Source organism: Astatotilapia calliptera, chromosome 16, assembly GCF_900246225.1.
Source record: "Astatotilapia calliptera chromosome 16, fAstCal1.2, whole genome shotgun sequence".
NCBI classification, from domain to species: Eukaryota; Metazoa; Chordata; class Actinopteri; order Cichliformes; family Cichlidae; genus Astatotilapia; species Astatotilapia calliptera.
In genome coordinates, this window is record NC_039317.1 from 22,410,642 (window position 1) to 22,422,203 (window position 11,562).

General features: G+C 39.7%; 1 protein-coding gene across 1 annotated transcript; it reads right to left on the reverse strand.

Moving 5' to 3' along the window:
* Positions 1–1,983: 1,983 nt before the first annotated feature.
* desma (desmin a) lies at positions 1,984–9,515 on the reverse strand. Its single transcript, XM_026144084.1, has 10 exons — positions 8,831–9,515; positions 6,989–7,049; positions 6,701–6,796; positions 5,636–5,797; positions 5,427–5,552; positions 5,106–5,216; positions 4,877–4,986; positions 4,733–4,785; positions 4,112–4,203; positions 1,984–3,412 (listed from the first exon to the last, which is right to left on the reverse strand). Exons 1-10 carry the CDS (start codon positions 9,403–9,405, stop codon positions 3,371–3,373), a joined length of 1,428 nt encoding a protein of 475 aa, XP_025999869.1. The 5' UTR covers positions 9,406–9,515; the 3' UTR covers positions 1,984–3,370.
* Between the last annotated feature and the right edge of the window lie 2,047 nt (positions 9,516–11,562).

Genomic DNA, 11,562 nt, shown 5'->3' on the forward strand with positions numbered 1-11,562 from the left:
CCTTTGACTGTAGATATTGACTTGTAAATAATTTTTAAGTGTACAAATGTTTGGCTCCATTTTCATGTTTGCACCACAGTCATGTATGTAATTTATGCAGGCTATTACTTTCTGGAGTAGACCTGTTATGTTGTGATTCTGCTGTATGTTTGCTTTGATTTGGCTGAGCGGTGGATACACTTCTCATTCAGGTGTTTCAGTGTTTCATGTTCAAATTTAGCAAAGAAAATGGACTCTGATTCGTCCTTTTCGTATCATCCAATTTAAATATGTAAAAATCACCCGATTATTATTATTATGATTATTATTATGATTATTATTATTATTGCTATTATGTTATTAAGCATGGATTTCTATGGACCTAACATATGATAAACATTGTGATTCTATAATTCAGTGGTCTTGTTATCTTTACATTGTCATTTGTGTGTGCACAACTGTTGGAGCACAAATATCAAATACTTTTTTGTTCAATCTCTCTCTCTCTGACACTCCCACAAATACATGCGTTACATAAGTTTAGTTTAGAATTAGTCCCTAGAATAAATCGACAGATATTTACCTGTTTCAGAAATGGTGCTTGTACACAGATATCAGTAGGTGATGATTCTGTTACATATTTTTTTCATAATTATTGATGATGCAGTGATGTGCAAAAGTGTTGAGCCACCCACTAACCCACCACTCACTATTATATGTTGCTAGGAAAATGAGTGAAACATCAAAAAAACAGAGTTTGTGCAATTCTAATGAGCTTGAAAGTCAATATTTGATTACTTTTATTCTTCAGCTCAGCCTGACCTCTCTTAGTCAAGCTTTTTTGTCATTTCTTGAAATAGTCTTCAGAATTATTCCCCCAGATTTCTGCTTTGGCCTTGGCTGTTTTTGGGGTTTTTTGTAATTTGCAACACCTCACCCATCTTTCCCTTTTCCTCTTTCTAAAGAATAGCTTCTTGACAGCCACCCTTCACACTGAGGCCATTTCTGATGAGGCGTCAGTTAACAGTAGATGGATCAACTGAAGGTCCTGAACCACTTGTCAGGTCTTTGCTGGATTTTTTTTCTCAAGGACGGGACTTTCAGACACTGTTTATCTGCTGTAGATTGTTACGACCTGACACTTCTTTGTCCTCCTCTTATTCAGTTTTCCTCAGATTTTTTTTTTTTGAGGACACACTCCACATCATGCTGAGATATGCATTTAAAGAATCACCTTGCTGGTGTAAAAATATTATATTATGCCTGTTAAACTGTGTTATCTTCAGTTTTTTCTTTCATATATTCATTCATTCAAACATATACTTTGCTATTCAAAAATAACAAAGTATATGTTTTTTGCAACAGGCTACAAGTAACAAAGTAGCCACAACAATGGTTCATGCTTTCAGTTAAATTCCTTTTTTTTTATATTTGCATAATTCATTGGTCAATGTTATTTGGCTTAAGAAACATACAAACAAAACAAAAAAGCTGCATTACTCTGATAACAGTCATGTACAGGAACTGCCCTGAAGATGAGAGCAAAAAGCCAAAACTTTGCAAGACCTTCAAAAAGACATTTTAAGGTCTTTGAAAGAAATTGCAAGAAAGTCTGGCTCCTTGGAAGCAAAATGTGAAGATGAGCAGGATGGCTCAAGTCTTTTAGAGAGGACAAAGTGTGCAAAGTAAAGAGAAAAACGAGTTCTTAAACACCAGATATGAGCTTCAAAATATCATTTTTACTCTGCAGGTGTTGGCTGTGATAAAGAGCTACTTAAGAATCATTAACATAAGTAATGGAGAAAAATCAAGCATCTGGATTTCCAGTCAGTTGCATTCTTATGTGCTCTGACAGTGTAGGTTTCAGGCTACATTAGCAGTGTAGCTTCATTACAAACTGCAGCAGTTATATAACAACAAATACAACAGCAAAACTAATCAAGAAATAAGAAGTGCAGTAATGCTTGAAGCTTTTTGCTTCCTAGGAAAAAAGAGGAGAGTTCACAGAAGTGAGGAAACTTTATTTAGAGGGAAAAGAACACAGGAGCAGTTTGCCCTTTCTGTTGATTCGGTGATGAAAGCACACCGTCATGGCTCCACTAATTACTGGAGTAGCAGTCACATACTTCTTTATGTTATTCAGCGTAATTATCTCTTTCTAGATCTTCCCCGTGTCTCTGTCTCACAATAACCTTTTCATTATATTTGTCCTCTGTTTTTCTCTTCTTCCCGTCTTGCTCTTTCTTGCAGGCTCATTTATTGTTTCTGTGTTTCCTTTTTCTCTCCTCCACCCCAACAAATTTTTATCTCTGATGACATTTTCAGTCCAGTGGCTTTAGAAACAAACACAGTCTGCACAGACTGTAATTCTTGTTGCTCTGCTAATCTGCTTCTGCTGGAGACCAAGAATGACAAAGGGCCGCTCGTTAATGTGCCCTTGTTTCGTTTTCCTTGCACCAAGATCAGACTGGTTACTGATAAATTCAAGAAAGCCACTACTCGTGTTTTGTGTATAGAAGAAAATTAAATGTTGACAGAAGAGTGTTACGCTTGGCTGGGGGAGCTAGTATCTTTTGGAAAGCTAAAACGGGCCACATCAGTTGATGCATGCAGTGGGAAGAGAAAGTTCATAAAGATTTGGATGAAAATGCACGCATGCTGTCTGAGGAATGCTAATGCCTAGAGATATGAGTTACAGAATTTGAATAAACTTTCTGCCCAGCAAGTGAAATCTTTTATTTGAGTTTTTGTCAGAGCGAAGGAGGATACCATGGTTACTCATACACATACCATCAGACACGTAGCACATGCTGGAGAGCTCAAAGGTCAAAACACAACTGAGTTCCTATTTCAAACCAACATCTCACTTTCCTTGAATCAGTTACAGAGATAGCCTATCTTAATCAATCGATGTGCATACACATGTAAAAATCCTGGAATACACACAGTGAAATTTATCTGACTGCGGTGCTTCAGTCAAATTGATCTGCCATTGATTGCTACAGTGGGTGATGGGATAATTCGGCAGTACGAGCTGTACTCATTTGAAATATTACTCTTACCACTAAAATATTTTTGCAGACAAGATAGATGCAAGATACTTTTCTTTTGCAGCGAAAAGTAACACAAATACAGAAAAACATCCTGGAATGCCCTTCATTTAAAACAAGGCTAAAGGCATTATGCCTCTACACTGCGTCTTTCCTGTGACGCTTAAAGTAATTTATGTACGGATGTACAGTGGTTAAATTTCACTTCCATGACTGGTTACATAAAATGGTCAGCATTTTGTATCTAAAAGTAGGCACAGCTTATTAATCATTGTAATTCTAATAGGAAAAGATTTCATTATTGGTGCTATTATTTTTTAAGTAACATTGTTTCTTCTTGTTTACATGATGTCTTGCTGGTGCTGTGTCGACTCACTGACAACCTGTGGAAGGGGAAAAAAGGGGACACTGTAAATTGATACAAAAGGGAAAGAGTCTATTTTCGCTATGCACAGTGTCTGCATAAACGGTGTGAGAAAACACCCCATCTGCCGTGCTAGTCTGGCAATAAAGTTCTACTTAAGCTTAACATTCAGTGCAGGTGTTATGCTTAAGGTGAAGGACTGTGCTGGGACCAACTGGAGCGCTGACAGTGAAGGTGCTTGTTCAGGGAAGCCGGTGCTGTAACTTTCATGAAAGTGTCTGTACCCGGATTGATTCAAACTACAAGATTTCAGGGATAACAAAGAGAATAGAAGCTAAAACAGCTTTGCTACTATGTTGCCACATTTGTATGTGTAGACAGTTGTGAAAATGTAGTGGCTGTGATTGACAAATGCAAGAAGGAACGTATCCTTATTAAATCTGGTAGCTTGTTTCAACCCGCTGATGTGAGCAGACAATCAGAAGGCAGGTGTGATACTGAAACCAGACTTACACATGAGGCATTAGCACTCTGGCTCATAGAATATTTAATCTGGATGAGAATATAGTAAATCAGAATGGTTTGGTTGAAAAAAATATAAGTTATAATTTACTAGCGCTTTTGTAGTTCATTAGGGTACCTCAACATGGACATTTTTGTGCATAAAAGTGTATATTTGTGTGTATGCCTGTGTGTGCATGTACGTGTGAGCTCAAACCTCTCCATCGCGGGTCTCAATGGTCTTGATGAGAACAGTCTTCTTGGAGTGAACCTCTGATGAGCGCTGATGCTGGGACTCAGGACTGGTCTCTGTAGGAACAAATTCACACATGCAGCTCTTTCATAAACTGCTTTAATTCTTTCTGCAGCTACACTGAGATAATTTAGTCACTGATATTAGTTAAGCATTGCACTTAGAAGTTTAATGAGCTTTGAACAATTTCACATGGCTGTAACATTAATGGAACATCCACACAACATCCTTGTGTTAACTTTAAGCTGTCACAAAGTGCTCAGATGGGAGGTACTAACAGAGACTAATTGCACCTTCTTACTGTTAATCTATTAAATGAAGAGGGTAAGTCATATGATTATTAATGAAGGTTAATTCTTGCCTCCCTGAACCACAGAGGCATGAAGGTTTTAGTCATATATCCCCACACAGTGGTCAGAATGTGTCACTGCAAAGACACTATATGTAATGCCCTTATAATAGCAGCTACCATATACAGTCACAGCCTATAATTAGACCTTTTATCATCCCCCCTTATTGACTCATGCCCAATAGATTTTAACGGTATTTACGCGTGACAGGAATAAAGGGTGCAACTTCTCATACCTCTGAATCCAATGGAAGAATAAGCAGACTGGACAGGTATGGTGGTAGTGATTCTACAGAAAGAGGAGCATAACAAATCAGTAATGAGTACGACATAAATGCAAAATCACAAAAAATTAAGGTAATTTTAGGACAGAAACACACCTGCTCTCCTCTCCTTCCAGCAGCTTGCGGTAGGTGGCAATTTCAATATCGAGGGCCATCTTCACATTGAGGAGGTCCTGGTACTCCCTCAGGTGGCGGGCCATATCATCCTTGAAATCAGTGTGTAAGAAGTGCTTAAAATATAGTTTTCACCAAACACAAAATCCTGCTACTTCTATTACCCAGTGTGAAATGCAAAAGATCAGCATGACATATCTAAGCGTATTACTTTCATCTTAGCAATATCTTCCTCGAGCCGTGCAATGGTATCTTGGTAACCAGTAGCCTCGCGGGCCATGCGATCCTCCATGTCTCTCATCTGGCGCAGCAGAGACTCATTCTGCAAAGAAACAGAGACATGAAGTCCTTGAAAAGAAGGGATAAGAAGCTTGAAAGAGAGTAAACGCACCTAAAAGAAACAGAAGTTTATGGCTGTTTATGGCTGAAAATATGGTTATCAAGGAAATGTAAAGATGATATCAATCAGAAAGAAGAAATGTAAAATCAGAAGCCAAAAAAGAAAGTGAGAAAAGTTGCTACAAATACTCACAGTGCCCTTCAGTGAGTCAATCTCGCAAGTGTAGGACTGGATCTGGTGTCTGAATTCCATGGTCTCCTGCTTGGCCTGACGCAGTGCATCATTGTTCTTGTTCACGGCCTGGTTCAGATCAGACACCTGAAGACAGAAGACAGGAGGATTAACAGTGCAACAGCTAAGAACTACTATGTGCATTTTACGTGTGCATGCCTCCATTCTACCTTAGACTTGTACCATTCTTCAGCCTCTGCAATGTTTTTGGCAGCAATGGCTTCGTACTGCATGCGGATGTCCCTCAGAGCAGCAGTGAGGTCGGGCTTAGACATATCCATCTGGATCTGCACCTGAGTGTCCTGAATCTGGCTCTGCAGCTCACGGATTTCCTGCAAGGAGTCCAGAAAAAGTCAAACTCCGCTCGTGTCAAAATGATGAATAAGCAAACATGTGAGTAGCTACCGGGACATTAAAACGATACCTGCTAATTCAGTTGACAAGTTAAAAATAATTCAACGTGCGATAACACGTCAGATCAGAATATTTACATATAGAAATCTAATGTGTCAAATTACAAATTCACCCAGCTGTCGACTGATGCATTCTGTTAGCAACAGGCTTTTTTTTTAAATTAGCCAGCCTGGATTGCACTCAGTTGTTGTCTGATCTAACTGAAAGTTATAAATAGCTTTGCATCTGTTCACAGGCACACCCTCTTTTTCTCTGTCACACAACAGCTGACAGAGTCTTTTGACCAATCAGCACTTTGGCATTTCTGGCAGGTCAAAGTTCAAGCAAAGAAGACAAAATGAGAAGAAGGGACTTCAGCTGTGCAGACATGTGTCTGAGTGTGTGGCTCAGAATATCATTTGATATCTGTAAGTGTATAAGGTTAGATCTTTCTGTTGCCCTGTAATAGTTAAATGACTGTTAAATTTTCCTACAGACATGAATTTACGTAGATGGGAACGATATCTGTGCTTTAACATCAGTAGGTGGATTTAAGTACGATGTCTTTGATCTCATGAAGAGCTGCATGCCTGTGGAGACTCAGATCTAATATCACAGCACAGTATAGTAACACACACAGGTGTTATATGATACACTATACACCATCCTAGTGACACACATAATAGATATAGAGAGGAAGGGTAGTTTTTACTGCTCTCTTATTTCCCAAGTGGTTGCTACAGCGAATGGATCGGATTTTATGCCAGATGCCATTCCAGACGCAACCCTCCCACCGCCTAATTGTGTGAAGCCAGCCAACCAAAGCTGGTAAATCAGCAAACCTCTTCATGAATCTTCTTGAGGAAGGCAATCTCTTCTTGCAGACTCTCAATACGTCTCTCCAGGTCCAGCCTAGCGAGAGTGGCACTGTCGACATCCTAGATAAGAGGAGAGAATGGCAAAAAAGAAAATGACCAATAACCAACACATTTAAAAAAAATGTTAAAATAAGAAGAAAATTAAAGGAGAAAAATGACTGCTCAACCAAAGGAGGCAAAGTTTCTCTGTTTTGGACTGAAGAGAAAATGACTGAGCTATAGATGAGTGATTTAAGGAAATGGAAGACTTACAGATCTGAAAGCAGACAGGTTGTTCTCAGCTTCTTCCTTCTGGTGAATCTCTTCTTGCAGTCTGCCAGAATGACAGCAACATACAAAAAGGAAAAGAGCGAAAAAGAAAGCGGAAAGTTGAAACAAAAGTGAAGACAAACTGTTGGAGTGAACAGCTTTTCCCCCCAGGGATCACTTACTAGACAGATAAACTAGTTACCACCTCTCAGTCCTCCAGCCTTTCTGCTCTTTTCGTCTCTCAGTAAATTCAGAAGAATAGAACCGGCATAGACAATGAAACATCAAAGTTCAAGCTTTTATTTGTATCCATGTCCACACACACGCACACTTCTGCACTTGCTCTTTGAGTCCTAAAGCTCTGTTGCAGCTGTCACACTGTCAGAATCAGAATGGTAACAGTGTGAGAGCAACACAGGCCTGTCCCGGTGCAGTTTCCAGAATTAGCATTTCGCCGTGCGCTTTGAACAACTGGAAAATGCAGAAAAAAATGCTGTCATGCACCTCACACATAATCACTACCGACACAAATACACACAGCAGATGCTATTGGCATTTTTTTTGCGGTTTTGAATCATGTCATCGTCCATGGAAACGTTCAGTGAGAATGTTCAATGAGAATGTCAGCGTGCATGCGTTGCAACTGTTTGCATGTGATATTAGGAGCAGCTGGTGCTTTAACAAGTTTCACTGAACGTTTCAGGCAACCATTTGAGCAGGCGTGATACACAGAGAGTGAAGAGTCAGAGTGCTGTGTGTGTTTGAGCCTGTCTTTTGATATACATTTTATTTAAGTGATGCTGCATGCAGCATCTCGCAGTGACAGAATTTCACAGAGATGATTTAGTCGCTCCAAATAGATTATTCAGCGATACACCCACACTGCAGCTCCCCGTGCTTTTCTCTCTCTCTCATGCTCACGTTCTGTCACATATGCAGTGCACATAGAAGGAATGTGTATTTGGTGGACTGGCTTTTGAAAATTTTTCACTTTTTTAGATTTCTTCTTCTTTAAACTCACCAAACAAACAGGCCGTGTGTATACACTTATTTTTATCTGTCTACTTCTCTCATGTCTGACTGCTTTCTGTCGAGCTGAAACTTAATCTGTCTGCCTGTGAGTCTCAACTCTATTCCTATGAACCTGCAGATCTCCCTCTCTCTCTCTTGCTCTCAATTTTCTTCTGCTGTGTCTCTCGTGAATAAATTATAAAACACCTTTGTAATAAGCCATTGGACCGTAACAATTACTGAAGCATTCCTATTCTCAAATCTCTCCTTTGTTACTTTGTTGTTTTCATTTTTCCCAAAAGAGGAGAGACACTCTTTAGAAATCAATGAGTTGTACTTGATGCCACTTGTTTGTTTTATTTTTAACACACTGGATAAAACGTTTTAAAGTCTCCTCCCCCCCTTCTGCTTTCCCGTCTTCCGATTTTCTCCTTCTGTTCCATCTGATAGAGGTTTGGTGTGTTGCCAGAATGTGAGATAGCACCTTCCAGAGTGGGGGGAGGGGGGGGGATGTGAGGTCACAAATATTTATTGTATCACATGATTTTTTTATTTTTTTTTTATAAATGTAACAGAATGAGCTTTTCTTTAAGTAAAAAAGGATCACATCCCCCATGTTTCAGTTAATTCAAACTATTCCATTTGTTTGGCTTTAGACTTAACATGAGACTCCTGTGTACTCCTACATGTGAGTGCATGTGTTTCCAGTAGCTCACTTATATTAAAGCCATATTACATGAGTCAGTTTTTTATATATATATTTTTCTTTACTCATCATTTGTTCATGAAGATGTTTATCTACATATTGGCCCAGTCCCATCAATCCAAGCTTACCTGAGCTTAAGTTTCTGCAGGTCATCGGCCAGGTTGTCTCTCTCCACCTCCACTCTGGCACGCTGGTTGGTGATGGCCTCTATCTGCCTCCTCAGCTCCCTCATTTCCTCCTCATACAGCTCAGCCACACGCCCAGGCCCCTCGCGGCCCCTGAGCTTCTCGATCTCCACTGTCAGCGCGGCATTCTGCTGCTCCAGGAAACGCACCTTTTCAATGTAGCTAGCAAAGCGGTCATTGAGGTGCTGAAGCTCGGCCTTCTCATTGGTCCTTGTGTTGAGGAAGTCTTGGTTCATGGCGTCTGCAAGGTTGAAGTCGAGCTTCTCCCCGGCATAGGTGCGCATGGCCTTGGAGGAGCCGAGCCCGGCCCCAGAAGACAAGTTGAAGCTAGAATAAGAGGGAATGCCGGTGCTCTTGACTTCGTAGACTCTGCTAGACATACGGCTAGAAGCGGAGCTGTGGGCTCCTCCTAGAGAGGAGGAGAACATCGATGACAGTGGTGTTGACCCAACACCAGAGCCAAAGGTGCGACGGTACGAGGAAGCACTCTGGGCTGAGGAGCTGTAGGACTTGCTCATGGCTGGTTGAGTTGTTGGTTGAGTTGTAGATTTGATGGAACCGCTTGAGGTGCTGAGACCCAACTGTCCCACTGGGCAACTGGGAAGAAAACTAAGTGAAGAAATGCCAGCCACTGAGTGCAACTATTTGTAGCTCTACCACCCCCACACCCACTCATAAACCCAACCCCTCTTCTTGATGTCTCTGTTCACCCCATCTGCACTCCCACTACTCCACCCCGCCACTGTATCACAACCCCTTTTTTCATTGATTACTTTTGGCATTTTAAATCAGTCTGGAAGATTCCTTCATTGGTTAAGATGCATTAACAGTTCTTCAAATTTTACCCAACAAGTCTTTTTTAAAAAAATATTTTTCATAACTGCCTCATTAGTAGTGGCTTTTTAAACCCCAGATTTAAGGGCATGAGGTGAAAATTAAATAGCTCTGCTAACCAGTGTTAATCAATGTGAAAATGTATCATAATTGTAATTATGATTTGAGTTTTTTATTTTGGCTGTTCTAGCTTTATTTTCTCTGCGTAGTTCATTGTAGAAGACGTTCACTAAAAATGACTTATACAGGTTTTTAGGAAATTGCTCAGAGGACATTTTTGTTCAGTTCATTGTCATCTCTTGAGATGTTATCTGTTGGACTAAAAGCCTTTCTTTCATATTTCTTTATGCTCTTCAGCGATGCATTTTTGTCCAGCCTTCTTTTTCTTGTCTTTCAGCCTCTCCCTACCCCCCTTGTTGCACCTTTTGCCAGCCCTTGATTCAGCTGTTGAAGGGATCTGGTTTCACGATGGCCTTCTGCATGTATGTCTGTTTGACGATGGATGATCGAATGAATGGGTGTAAAAATCAGTCAGACAGTCCCTTCACTTTTGTGCAGTAAGTCTAATATGGGAAGTTTTGATAGAAATGATCAGGAGCTGTTAGAAACACTGCATCAAATCATGGTTATATTTTGTATGAAGCTTCACTTAGTGGAAATTGTCCAACTTAATTCAAAGAAACTAAAGAAAGAGGCTAAAGAAACTGGCTCAGAAAAGCACATAACCAAAATTAACATGAATGATTGTTCTAAAATATGGCCAACATCATGTTAAAATTACCATTTTGTGTTATAAGTAAGTGGAAAGAATGTGTTCTGCTCTGTCCTAATGTAGCACATCAGAATTTATTATATGCATTGTTTAAATTAGTATGAAGCTATAGAGTTACAATAGAGTTATGTAGCCTTGGTTATATAAGAAATATGACTGACTACTGCCAGGAAGGTCACACGCTCAGCTTTGTCATCAGAGCTCTCTACCCGACTCGCACACACCCAGAGCAGATGGATACATCTGTGTGTATCAGTCGAGCGCTATCTTGTTACATGCATCCTGAATATTTAAAATAGTTAATGTCAATGCAAGTTGCAACTTTGTGTAATTCCATATATGAGTGTTTTAAATTTGTCAAATTTCTCAGCTCAGGAAAAAAAGAAAGAATGAAAAAGAAATCCATCCCAAAAGTTTTACCCATTACAACACAGTTCTGACATAATACACAATCACAATGCTGTCATTGCAAGCATATTGAAAATTCTTTGTTAGATTTCAGTGTAGATTGTGTTTCTGAATATTATGAAAATGTAAATATTAATGTAAATATTATTTTGCCACAAGTAGAAAATGTAAGGAAAGTCCAGCATTTTCTGAAATACATATAAAATCCAGCGTTGTTGAAGGCTGGAGCCTATAGGATGAGGAAATTAATGTAATGATCTCACTGGCTGCAGCTGAAAGCATACTAACACTTGAGGAATCTCTTCCCTCTCATGTGTCATAGCTGTGTAATGATGATAAAAAGGATGATGATGACTAACTCTGGTTCTGTAGGATGCTAAATATTCCTCTGAGTGCAATCTACCAGATAAAAAAGCAATGCTTACAACAGAACAAAGGCATAAAAGTACAAATATCTGAGCTGTTTTGCAAAATTTAAAACCCTGTCTGTAGCATTTCAGTTCTGAATCAAAGAGGAAACATGCCACTAATGTACGTGGGAGTTGTGGCTGTTGGAGGAGTTGTGTGTGGTCGTGCACATATTTGCGTTTCACAGAGAAAGTCTGCATGTCAGCTGCAAATGGTGTCAACTCTATTTTTAGATTTCTCGTTTGAACTCTGT